Source organism: Otolemur garnettii, unplaced genomic scaffold (assembly GCF_000181295.1).
Source record: "Otolemur garnettii isolate 467f Iridium unplaced genomic scaffold, OtoGar3 scaffold00191, whole genome shotgun sequence".
In the NCBI taxonomy this organism is placed as follows: Eukaryota; Metazoa; Chordata; class Mammalia; order Primates; family Galagidae; genus Otolemur; species Otolemur garnettii.
In genome coordinates, this window is record NW_003852586.1 from 2,921,294 (window position 1) to 2,935,506 (window position 14,213).

Consider the following 14,213-nt stretch of genomic DNA (forward strand, 5'->3'; position numbering starts at 1 on the left):
TGTCATGAAAATCCCAGATAATGGTGGGCCACTGTGATTTTCTTTCCAACTCCATAATCAGTAATCAGTGAGGCCACATTTATAGTGGGAAATCAGCCATGGTGGGAGTATTTACATCATGGAGATTGGTGACCTTACAAATCAGGGCTCATTGTTTTTGTTTTGTTTTTTGTTTTGTTTTTGATTGCCCCAGGGGCTGCACTTTTTTCTGCAAAAGGCCAAATAATAAATGCTTAGAGAGACATACAGTGTCCCATGAAAATTCTTCTTTATTTTTGTTATTTTCTTTACAGCACTTAAAAAATGAAAGAAACCATTTTTAGCTCAAAAACTAAACAAAATCAGGCCTCAGGTCACATTTGGCCCAGGGTCTACAAATTGTTGCCCAAGGTGTAGACTTAGAAAAGAAAAGGAAAAAAGGTTGATAATGTAGATGAAACTTCAAAGTTTGTCGTATTTGAAGATGTTTCACTGCAAATAGAACAAAAATTAACAAAATATCCTTCCAGCATTCAAAAACTATTTTCTAACTCCATAAAGAATTTGCCCATGTCATTGATTTTAAGAACACAAGAAGTTCTGACATACATAACATCAGTTTACTTTTCTTTTACTCATTAATGTAAATGAAAATATCAGCCAACATTCATGTTAAATATATTACTGATAATAAATTTATTAGGGAAATAGTAGATTGGAATACAACTCTATTTGTCAACTCATAATTGTAATGACAGTTGACTACCAATGAAAAATCAAGGAAAAATCAAGGAACATGTTTTGTGAAAATCAATTGGCTATAGGCTAGATGGAAGTTATGATAAAGAACATTGTGGGCTGGGTACAGTGATTCATACCTACCACTCTGGTAGGCTAAAATGGGAGGCTTACTTAAGGTCAAGAGTTCAAGACCAACCTGAGCAAGAGCAAGACCCCCTCTGTACAAAAAATGGAAAAATTATCTGGGTATGATGGTGAATACCTATAGTCCCAGCTACTCAGGAGGCTGAGGCAGGAGGATCACTTGAGCACAGAAGTTTGAGGTGGCTGTAGCCATGGCACTCTACTAAAGGTGACAGAGCAATATTTTGTCTTATAAAAAAAATTTTCGAAATTGTGTGCTATACATTCTTTATCTCAATAATATTTTTTAAAGTTTATGTACATATAGTCATATGTACATTTTCCCAGAAAGCTATTATTTGACATCTACTGCACATCACTGGTTATGAGGATATTTTTTAAATATGAGGACATAACATCACTGGTTATGAGGATATTTTTTAAAAATGCCTATCTTATCCAAGTATAATAAAAGTATTTCTTGTGAGCAGTTGGTCCATATGGACTGATCTGTATGCAATAAGCCAGACCTGCCCTCTGATATTAGAAAGAATCCCCTGCAGTAAGTGTGGTATAGTATTGTATACACACATGCATATATATCTACACAAGTGTGCTTGTACAAATATATGTGTGTGTGTGTACATATATATATAATTTTTCTATATTAGTCACATTCTTTTATTTTTTATTTTTTGAGACAGAGTCTCAAGCTCTGGGCAGAGTGCCGTAGCATCATAGCTCACAGCAACCTGCAACTCTTGGGCTCAAGCTATCATCTTGCCTCAGTTTTTCTATTTTTATTAAAGATGGGTCTCACTTTTTACTCAGGCTGGTCTTGAACCCGTGAGCTCAAGCTGTCCATCTGCCTTGGCCTCCCAGAGTGCTTGAATTACAGGCATGAGCCACCACACCCAGCCACATTCTTGACTTAAGTCTTTTTATTTTCTTCTCAATTATGTCTAATATAACTTATTTTATTGTATTCTTATAAGTCTATGTTATTCTTCAGAATAAGGAAGGGCTTAAAAATAGATCAATAAATTTTTTCCTGAGCTATTTCTATATAGATAATATTGAGGGTAAATTTGGGTTGGCTTATTTATTTTCAAATCAAACCATTTCACAAAGTATATGTACTTCAAAACATTTTATGGGTCAATTTAAAAATAAATAAATGAATTTGAAATAAAGGAAGAAGAGGTAGAAGGGAAGGAACACATAATTTAAAATTAAACAATCTTTTTTTTTTTGCAGTTTTTGCCAGGGCTGGGTTTGAACCCACCACCTCCGGCATATGGAGCCACACCCTACTTCTTGAGCCATAGGCGCTGCCCCTTAAACAAGAATCGTTTTCTGTTGGGTTGTTTAAAATCAAATTCAGAGAGTTTTGCAGCAACAGAGCAGCAGAGGAAAAGGTGGCAGAGTTAGATAGAGTACAGCAAGCTGATCCATTGATTAGAGGAAAGAAAGCATTATCTTTGTGCTTTTAATATAGTGTGATAAAGAGGCATAAAGGTCATCTAACTCAGCTACCATCTGATGCCTGAATGTCCTGCAGGCTGTCCTCTACCAGACACCTCTAACAGCAGGGAGCTCAGCCCACTAAGCAGCTCTGTTCACCGGCAGCTTTTCTCCCTTTTCCATCAATTGATCCCAGGCCCTTTTCTCTGTAATAATACTGAACAAATTCAGCAACTCTTTCACATGACTTTCTGACAGCCTTTCCAATATTTAAAGGCAGCTTAAATTCTTCCTTCCATGCTGTGGGCTAAATCCCTGCAGTCCTTCATCCTCACCTGGTCTTTCAGGACTTTCTCTAGAGACCTTCACACAAAGGAGTTCCCAAAGAGCTGTGTCCTCTGTTAACAGAATTGGCAGAGGGTAGTTCTGCAGCATTTCATTATAATAATCTCTTCATGCTCAGTGATTAAGAAGGTTGGCTCAGGAGCATGACCTGGGTTGCATCAGCTCTCTGATCTTGTACCATTTCTTAATCCTTAAACTTGACTATTGGTATGTAGTGGGGACTAAAATAGTACACATTCTGCAAAGTTGTGAAAATTAAATAAGGTAATGCATGTAAAACGCTTGAATGCCCACTGTGTGCTAGCTTACGTGTACTATCTCATTTAATTATTTTGATAGCCTAATGAGAGAGGCTACTGTTTTCATCTGAATTTTAGAGATTTGAAGGCTGAGCATGTTGGAGATCCTCTGTTTGCTCATCTAAATTCAGTTTTCTTCCTTTACTAGCCAGCATTGCACTAGGAGAGGGACCCAGGTGGGCAACATTGAAGGGCTCCCTTACCCTCTGACCTCTTATGAGGCTGAAACACAGGGAGCACTGGAAGACCAGGAGAGTGGGGAAAGCAAGGCTGAGCCCTTACTACCCTATGCAGTTAGTCCCTCAAAGACCACACTCCTCTCCAGGCAGTCACCTACACACAGTTCCCCTGAAGGCTCTCCCCCTCCTTCTCACTGCTAGGTGTAATAAGAGGATACTGTAATTGGCGTCAGGGTTCTCTACTATCTTTTGTGACTTTCCTACACCCTGTCATCTGTTTGGGATATTCATTAAACCTTTATTAAATGCTCCTCAAATTTCCCTCTCATCAAGTTAAGATGTCAGCTGTTTTCTATCAGTCCCCTGTTCAGTATGTGGAGATGCAAAGAGCTTAGGTACCAGCTCAGGTACTGCCTTGGTCCCATGACTCACAGTGGCAGGGGCAGGATGAGCTCTTGGCTGACCTGAATGAAGAAGCCAGACTCCCCATCACTGCGCTGTGCTGACTTCTGCTGTGTAGTAAGTGAGCAGAAGCTATTAGTATCTATAGCATACATCATCTTATTTGAACACAAAATGAAACACAGAATTCAAAATTAATGTGAATAAGTAAATCTCAGCATCTCCTTCATTGTTATTCTTATGCTCTTAGAAGTCATGCTTTGGGGTTATGTTTTTGTCTTTTTAGAAAAAATTAATTGTGAGTTTGTATCTTATAAGGCTCTGGAGATGATTTGTTCCTTTCAGAGGATAACTGCATACTACAGCAAGGAAAAAGTGGGGTAAACTGAAGCTATCCCTCAGTATCAAGCAATTTATGTGCAAATATCTAGTTACAATTTTCGCTCTTTATGTTTTAATTATTAGGATCAGAAAGAAAAGAATACAAAGTAAAAAAATGTGAATTAATACCTTTGGAGTTGCCCAGATTTTACCATTGGTTATCATAATTGATAGCCAGATCTAAATTTTCTTACCTGAATTGGTTTTAACAGAGCACCTTTATTTTTGGATGGCAGAAATTCCAAATTGAAAATGGACTAAATATTGGGGAAAATCTCAGTCAGCGGAACATGTTTAACTACTTACTATTGTACTTTTTTTGTCAGTATAAAAGAAAAGTGTAGTTCCTCTCAACTCTGTCCAATACTGTTTATATTCCTGTAGGAAAGAAATCATAAACATTATTCATTAGTATATATCCAACTATTTTTCTGTTAATGTCTTCCTTTGTTATTTCCTTTATAACTTTGTTAATTACTTATATGATATAAGATTCTTCTTTGTCTTCAGCGATTCACCTAATTTTTATGACTTAACTTTATAACCGATTTCTTTTTAATGACAGAAATGGTCTTTATAGGTTACAATGCAAACTCTGAGAGGATAGGACAACTCCCACACCTGGGCTGTATCCACAGATACTGCTGATGCCTTTAAAAGCTGATTCTCAAATTAAATTTTTCTCAAGTTAATTTTAGTATAATGTTTGAGATAACGATGCATAGTCATGACCCCTAGAACGATGCTTTGGTCAATGACAGACCACATATGCTGTAGTGGTCCTGTAAGATTATAATGGAACTGAAAATTTCCTATCACATAGCATAAGGCATTAGTTGCATGTTTGTGGTGATGCTGATGTGAACAGACCTACCGCTCTGCCAGCCATATAAAAATGCAACACATATGGTTATGTACAGTATGCTTACAATGACAATAGACAACTATGTAACTGGTATTTACTATATGAGGTCTGACATTTAAGTTCATGAGGTCATCATAGAAAAAGTGCTACATGCCTCACTGGCGAATATCACTACGGTTGCCTTCAAAGTACTCCCCTTGGGAAGCTGTGCACCAACGACAGTGCCTAGTCCACCCTTCAAAACAATTTTGGTCACTTTTTCTGGAATGACCATCAGAGTTATTGTCATAGAGCACACAAAAAATGCACAACAGTAATGAATGCCCCTCAGCAAGACACCACCACATATCCACACAAACATAGCTGTGCACCAAGGTTATGAAAACTTAGTGAGTTGTTAATTGTCAGACCTTCATACAATGACAATTCTGATGGTACAAGTATACCATTTTTTATCTATTATGCTTTTTACTATACCTTTTCAGTATTTATGCACAAATACTTACCATGGTGTCACAATTGCCCATAGTGTTCAGTACAGGTTTGTAGCCTGGGAACTACAGGCTATATATACTTTATAGCCTTGGTGTGTAATGAATTATACCATCTAGGTTTAAGTATCTGGATGGTGTGTTTCTGCCTAACAACACATTTCTCAAAACATATTCTCTCCATTAAGCAGCCCATGTCTGTAATTTGATTTGTGTCTCTAAAACTTTCTCATTGATTTAAAACTTTTTATGCAGTTTCAGTGGAAGTTTGCACATGTAACATGTGCATTTTAAGGGTCCAGATAGGTAAAGCGTATGATACCTACTTTCTAGGACTGATGGAAAAAAATGAATGAATTAGCTAGCATATAGAAGGCACTTAGCTGAGAATACATGGCTCATAGTTTGGGTTCAGTAAATTGAATATATTATACAGATCAAGGAAATGTGACAAATTGATAATGATAAAAAATTTAACACCATCAAAGCTCAACTTTGAAACTCAAATTTCATTCATGTGGTAAATGTTTAATCATTACTGCATTTATATTATTATGGGCTCTATAGAAGTACAACTTTTTTTTTTTTTTGAAACAGAGTCTCACTACGTTGCCCTTGGTATAGTGCCATGGCGTCACAACTAACAGGAACCTCAAACTTGGGCTTAAGCGATTCTTTTGCTGCAGAGAAGTAGCTGGGACTAGAGGCACCCGCCACAATGCCCAGCTACTTTTAGTTGCAGTTGTCATTGTTCTTTGGCAGGCCTGGGCTGGATTCGAAGCTACCAGCTCCATTATATGTGGCTGAGCTACAGGTGCCAAGCCTAGAAATACAACTTTTTAAGTTTAAAATATTTAAATAACTGAGTCAGACATTCATTTTACCCAAGTGAAAGTCTGTTTAAATAATTATGAAGATTGGCTCTATTACCAAAAGTGGCAAGTGAGTTTAAAATTTAAAATCTGTTCACCTTGATATCCAGCTCTTTCTAAAGTAAATTTTAAAAATTTCAGTCAGTTTGATTATTCAATCAGTTGATTGAATATCAATATTCAGTCATGTTGATTATTCCTTCCTTTAGAGTTTAATAAGCTAAAACATTTGCAGTTTGTTAAACCATAATGATTTATATATTGAGGATTAATTTTAAAAAGTTACATAATTTTTTTTCTTTTTTTTGGAAATGTGAATCTACTTTATTTTATGATACTTTGTATCTCTTCAATATTGACATACTTGCCAGGTGCAGTGACATACGTATAATCCTAGTACTTTGGGAGGCTAAGGTGGAAAAATCATTTGAGGCCAGGAGCTGGAGACCAGGCTCAACTGTCTACAAAAAAATGAAAAGAAAATAGCCAGCATGGTGGCATGTATTGGTAGTCCCAGGAACTTAGGAGGCTGAGGCAGGAGGATCACTTGAGCCAAGGAGTTTGAGGCTGCAGTGAGCTATGATGATGCCACTAGTCTCCAGACTGAACAACATTTTTTCTCAAGGAAAAAAATTGACATACTGTGTATCCTAATTTGGCCAGTAAAACATTTGTCACATCTTCAGTATAACCTAATCTTGCTTTTATTTCCCTGCTCCTAGGAAACTCAAGGTTTCATTCATTTTGAATCACAACCACCTTTTTTTCCCTCATGTTCATGATAAAACTATTATCTTTCTAAAGTGCCATATTAACTACCTTTTTCTACATAACAAGCCATCCTACAACTTAAAGGACTAAACCAGCGAATGTTTTCTACTATATTTCTCACTACTCTGGCTGGCTGATGGTTTTTCTGGGTGCACTTGGCAGTAGCCAAATGGTCTAGAGCAGCCTCCCTGGGTTGTCTGGGTCTTAGCTGAGAATGCCAGGGGTGGGGGTGAGGGGCAGAGATGACAGGGTCAGCTGGCCTATACTTGTTCACATTCTGGCAGGATTCCCAGGAGAAAGAGCGAGCAAAACCCAATGTAATTGCATATCCTAAGCCTTTGCTTTTGTAACATTTTAAAAAGGATGTCCCATGATCCAATCCAGGTTCAAAGTGTAGAAAAATAGACTCAACCTTTTTGTGAGAGGAACAGAAAGGTCATATTTCACAGGCAGGCACATACAGTGAGGCTTGAGCAGATTGGTGGTAGTACTGCAGTAGGCTACCTCAGGGGCAGAGTCTCAGTTGCGGGGAAAGGTGTCTTTACCCAAACCCTGAATTCTTTCTAGTCTATCCTACACTGTGATTGAGACCTGGCTAAAACATTTAACAAATAGGCTGATCCTTCTGAACCAAGAATGAATTGCTATAGAAAAGAACAACTTAAAGGACATATGACTAAAGGATCAGCCAGTAGATGGTCCCCAAGGGGGCAATTATAAAACTGGGCAAAGAGGTTCTTCCTCTGCCTGAAACCTGATGCCCAGTATATACCTGACACACCTCAGAGTCAAGTAGCTTAATAAAACAGGACAACACATCTTAATGTCAATTCCATCAGAAGTCTTTTCTTTCCTTTTGTTAAATATAGGATGTGAAATGTTATGCTATCAAAATAGCCCTTTGCCTGTTCTTTCTTCCTACACTCTGAAATCTGTCCTGAAAGACAGTGCTGCTAGAGTGACTTGTCCCCTTCTCAGAGGACAGGACTGAGTATCTGATATGTGAGTTTGGGAGCCAGCATGTGCAGCTTGGCCCTTCCCTGCCCTCTCTTAGCTCAATCCATGAGGAGAGAGTGGGTGTTCTTCTCTTGTTCCCTGCCATGTGGCAAAAGGCCTCCAAGAGCTGCAGGCTTGTGGCTTTCAAGCTGAGTCAGTAAGTCAAGGTGCTCAAGGCTACCTAAGTCTGGGGCAAAATGTAAACATGATTTTGGCCTTTAATCTAAACCACATATAGACTTAACCAATAATAAAAGCAATCAATTGGTTTTTATTTGTGTGATTCCAATGTCTGGTTTCAAACTTCAGGGAAGAAAAAGCCTAATAAAAGGGCATTTAAAAAAGAAGAGTAGGGCTCAGCGCCCATAGTTCAGTGGTTAGGGTGCCAGCCACTTCCACCAGTGCTGGCAGGTTCAAACCCAGCCCCGGCCTGCTAAACAACAGTGGCAACAACAACAACAAAATAGCTGGGTAGGGCAGATGCCTCTAGTCCCAGCTACTTGGGAGGCTGTGGCAAGACAATCACTTAACCCAACAGTTTGAGGTTGCTGTGAGCTGTGACACCACAGGACTCTACCGAGAGTGACATAGTGAGACTCTGTCTCAAAAACAGAAAAAAAAAAAAAAAAGAGTAGGCCAACAGCATACTTTCAAGATTTGGAAAAATAATTCTTCGTTTTGCATTGAACTAGAAAAAACCCCGTATAGCCAAGGCAATTCTTAGTAATAAAAACAAAGTCAGGTGCATCAGCCTACCAGACTTTAGGCTGTACTACAAGGCTATAGTGCAATGGTTCTCAACCTTCCTAATGCTGCGACCCTTTAATACAGTTCCTGTGGGTCATGACCCACAGGTTGAGAACTGCTGCCATAGTGATCAAAGCAGCATGGTATTGCCACAAAAATAAAGACATAGACATCTGGAACTGAATAGAAAACCATGAAATGAAACTAACATCTTACAGCCACCTAATCTTTGATAAACCAAACAAGAACATACACTGGGGGAAAGAATCTGTGTTCAATAAATCATACAGGGAGAATTGGATATCCACAGGTAAAACACTGAAACTGGACCCTCACATTTCTCCACCCACTAAAATTGATTCAAGGTAGATAAAAGATCTAAATCTAAGGCATGAAACAATAAAAATCCTCTAGATAGTGGTGATGGTTGTACACGTTTGTGAATATATTAAAAATTACTGAATAATAATAATAATAAAATAATAATAATTGTGTTTCCTCTGTGAAAGCACTGTCAAGGGAAACCAGCCTGCTACTGCCTCAAAGAGTTGTTGAAGAAATGAAGGAATAATAATGTTTGTAAAGTACATAGGATCTAGGACATAGCAAGTATTCAATATACTTTGGCCTACTTAAAAAAAGAAAAGAAAGAACAAAAGAAAGAAAGAAAAAGAGCATTTCCTCATCCCTTACATTATTGGCAGGAACTTTGGGGATCTGTGTGTGCCTCTGTAAGGGTGGTAGTCTGAGGACCTCTAAAATAGATCTCTTTCAATGGAATTACATTTAAAAAGGAGGGAATATTTTGTAGACCAGAATAATGAAACCCATTGTCATTCCTATATAAAATCACACTTTTATGTTTTCTTAAATGAAATGACAAACACTACATTGAGAAACTTGGGTTGAGAAGTTGCTGATATACAGTGGCCCTGAGATCGGTCAGAGGTTCTGGAAAAGCCATGGGAGTGATGAGTCTTTCACTCTGTTGAAAAAGACTTGAACTTTCTCAGTTTTGGCCTGCAATTCAATAACACACAAATCACATTTGTCCCTGGAACTGTTTTGTTTTGTCACAGCCTGCGCCAGTCTCTGAGCTGACAGGAACAGGTCAGGCTGTTCTGCACTTTAGAGCTGAGGGACAAGGCAGGCGTGGCGGAGACGCACATGTAGGTCATATTACTCCTGCACCTTGACTCTCTTTGAAGTCTTACCAGAGCATGTCTTCTAAGGGTTAGTCCAGAGTCTGGATTATATGATGTTTAGAAGAAAGAAAAGCAAAAGAAAACCCTGAAATCAAAATCTGCCACTGTTCATCCTAATTAGCCTCAGTACAATATTAACCTGCCAGAGATAGGAAAAACTCATGTGACAACTAGTCAGTTAAGGCTTACTGACTTCCTTTTGTATGTACACACATACATATATTTGTGCTCCTGAGAAAATTTACAAAGGCATTCAGTCACAGTATTGTGATATGAATATTGGGTGGAATTTAATCAGGGAAAAAAGGTTTACAGGTAAGCAAGCCTATAGATTTGTAGAAAGAACTTAGGAGATTTTATTAAATGGGGGAAGAAACAAGTATAAAGGCACTGAGTTGAGAGCAAAGATAGCCTTGGAGAAAAAATAAAAAATAAAATTAGTTTTGAAGGATATATCTTTGGATAAAATATATTTAGCACAGGTTTCTTTTTTTCCTTTTTTTTTTTTTTTTTTTTTGGTAAAGCAATCAGTTGTGTTAAAGCACTAAAGTCAGAAAAGGTACTAAAATAAGACTTGTGAATTTATTGCTAGCTTCATAATCATTAGATGACCTTGCATTTAGAATTTAAGGTCACTGTCTCATTTTCATTCAGTTAAAACATAATTTTGAAAGTTTCCGGAGCTTGCTGATAAGCTCACTGTGATAAAATATCTAGTGGTTAGACATTTCTAGCCTTTGGAAACCTGTAGTCAAATAGAATTAGAACATGAATTTGGCTATCAACGGACAAGGAATCTTGAAAATAACCTCTGTGAGCCACAACTCACTCATTCATGAAGTGGACAAAATAATTTCTACCAGAAGAGTTACTGTAAGGAAGAGAGTGACAGAGCATTAAGAGCCTAGTGCCATGTCCACCATATGTCACACCTCAAAGGAATGTCCCTGTTACCGTATGGTCCATTTGGTCATCATAGCAGCACATTCAGTCATGCAAGAGAGAAATCATTTCACAAAGGGGGAACAGATTTGAAGATATAAAGGAATCCTCCAAATTCCAGAATCGGACTGATATTTTTATCTCTTAACTCCCCATTGCTCTTTTCTCACTGATGTAACTAGTAAAAATGATTTAGATTAGGATTAGCCAGTTTAGAATGCAAACTCCCTATTAATTTCTCTTCCCAGATAAAAAGCTCCCATTCTTTCTTTATGTGAGCCAGCTAGTGAAATACATTTGCCTAAGAAAGGATGCTGTATAATGGTCTTTTTCTTGTTCTTTCTAACCATACTAATGGCATGCCTTCTTGAAACATTATAAAGAACCTGCTATCAGAAAGTTTTATTATAAATACTTTGAAAGACATTCAATGAATAACAAAATTTAAATTACAAATTAGAAATTTCCTTTTCTCAATTCTCCTTTCCTAGCAAAGTGTTATAATGTGGCCACCTGTGTTGATAACATTGAAGTTACCCACAAAATAAATTAAAAAATTATAATATAAATGACAAAATATTACTTATATATGTTTAACACCTATAACAATACAAGTTACCATGTCTTTACTTACAAATAATAAATTATGTGATTACATATATAGGAAATACGAAGGTTCTATTATAGATATGTTCAAATATATTAGTATTAATGAATTAGTATTAATGAATCCTCAGAAAATATTTTATTATCATCAGACATTTGTATGGTATTCTGAGAAAACATTTATAATTTTTCTAGGTTCTGTCAATATAAAATTCAATAAAATTTGATCTGAGTTAATGATTTCTTTTCTCCTCTAGTAACAAGCAATTTCAGTTTCTTTCATTAATTTCAACTTAAGCACAATTACTATTTTAAAAGCAATGATTTTAACTAACTATAGATTTTAATTTTTACATGTTAAATATGTGCAATGCTTTGTGGATTTTCTTAGAGCAAATGTATTTCTGTAGCTTAGTGTACTTAATACTCACAATTGCACCCTAAATATTATCTCTTAAAGCCATTATCTTGAATAATGTTTTTAGTTATTTATGTTGTATGACTATACATAATGATAAACAGTATAAATTTTATCTTTAAACAATTTTTGCAAAAGTTTAGCATTATTATGACTTAATCATTACCTTTAAATGACAGAATAGGAGCAAATGTATAATTTCAATAATAATAATATTTTTCTTAATGGTACAGATCATCATCGAAGTTTAGTAGTAAATGGTAGAGAAAATGTAAGAAATAATGTATCTCCTAAGCCAAAATATTCTGTAGTGTTTTAATAAATTATTGGAAAATTTATTGTATTGAATTTTTATTTTAATTACTTAATATTAGAACCTAATGTTATTTACATGCATGTATATATATGCTTGAGCCATATTTTACATTTAAATTATGAAAAATTGGAATTATTTTTCTGAGCTCAAGGAAGAGGGTTTAATTCCAACAGAAACATCACTTTACTATGAGATCAATTTTATATTAAGACAGAAGTTTTAGGTTTAACATTATCATCTATAGACTCACCTGATATCCTGACCGCTTGACTAATAAAAAACCTTCGAAGTACAAGGGCAGAGCAGTAATCTTTAACCTTTCCTGGAAGATCCTGCGAGGGGCTGGTTTCGGGGGTTTCTTAGCCATCATACCTCTCTTTGGTATGTGGTTTGGTTTTAACTATATCCACTTTCAAACAAAAAGAAATCTCCCTTGTGTGAGAGGAAAAGACAACTGTTCAAAGAGGAAGTCCCAACTTGCTTTTTAACCACCAGCACTACCCCCAACAGGAAACACACACACACACAAACACATACACATTTGTTCTTCACTTTTTTGTTAAGGAAGAAAGAACTGGCATAGACCAACTTCTAGGGGATAATCTCTGAGTAAACTGCACATACTTAGATTTACAGAACCAAAATAAACAGAAGATTAATATCACCTGAAGTTGAAAGAAACAGGTGTAGAGCATGTGGACTTTAGGGCAGACATCAAGGACACATTTGTCTTTTCTGCCATCTAAAAAATTTATTGTGGTCCATTTTTATTTCCAGAAGACATGACTTGAGTAAGGTCTACTTCATTAAAAATTACTTCAGGCTAGGCACAGAGGCTCACATCTGTAAATCTAGCACTTTGGGAGGCCAAAGTGGGAGAATCACTTGAGGTCAGGAGTTCAACAATACCCTGGGAAATACTAAAACCTCATCTCTACAAAAATAATTATTTGTTGTTGTTGTGGTTACAGTTTGGTCAGAGGTGAGTTCAAACCCTCCACCCTCTACAAAAATAGTTAAAACAGCGCAGCACTAGGGTGGCGCCTGTGGCTCAGTGAGTAGGGTGCCAGCCCCATATACCCAGGGTGGCGAGTTCAAACCCAGCCCCAGACAAACTGTAGCAAAAAAATGGCCGCGTGTTGTGGTGGGCACCTGTGGTCCCAGCTACTCTGGATGCTCAGGCAAGAGAATCGCCTAGGCCCAGGAGTTGGAGGTTCCTGTGAGTTGTCTGATGCCATGGCACTCTATCGAGGGTGATAAAGTGAGACTCTGCCTTTACAAAAAAAAAAAAATAGTTAAAACATTAGCCAGGCATGGTGGCATACACGGGTAGTCCCAGTTACTTAGGAAGCTGAGGCAGGAGGATTTCTTGAGCTCCAGATGTGGATGTTAAAGTGAGTTATGATGATACCACTGCACTCCAGCCTGGACAACAGAGTAAAAAAAAATACTTTAACAATACTTTAAATAAATTTATTAAAACTACTTTTGTCAGTTAAATATTTCAGGGCTGAATTTTATTTAAATTAAAAAAAATGGTTTTCCTAGCTTATGCCTATTTTGGTAGTTCCCTAAAAATAATCCACAGTTATGTGAACCTGGAATTTTTCACTTTTTGTTAACAGGTATGGGTTACCAGAGGACATTTGGTTCCGTGGTCTGAATGTGTCTCCCAAAACTAATCCCTAATGCAACAGTGTTGAGGAATGTATAAATGCCATGATCGAGGGAGTGTGTTAAAAATGAGTACATTTTTTGTAACAGAAGGTTTGGCTTTCTCTTGCTCACTCTTGCTCTGTGTGGATCTCTCTTGTTCTTCCACTTTCTGCCACAAGATAATGAATATGAAGGTCTTGGCTGGAGACTTGGTCTTCCAGAATCATAAGCTAAATAAACTTCTATTCATTATAAATTACCCAGTCTGTCATATCCTGTTATAGCAACACAAAATTAACTAAGATATTTAGCTGAAAATATCAGGGAAAGAAAGCTGTAAGTTTTCAAACTTTTATTTTGTCCATTTATGTTTTCTGAGCCGTAGCTCAGTGTTACTATGATCCATGGATGGGGT

The 14,213-nt window shown here is 36.9% G+C and overlaps 1 protein-coding gene across 1 annotated transcript in view; it reads right to left on the reverse strand.

The window, feature by feature from the left end:
• The window catches only part of STAP1 (signal transducing adaptor family member 1), a 34,537-nt gene extending 22,025 nt beyond the window's left edge, over nt 1-12,512 (reverse strand). Inside the window, 2 exon segments of the mRNA XM_003800971.3 lie at nt 4,220-4,291; nt 12,393-12,512. Coding sequence (XP_003801019.1) covers nt 4,220-4,291; nt 12,393-12,512 — 192 coding nt within the window.
• Nucleotides 12,513-14,213: the final 1,701 nt, after the last annotated feature.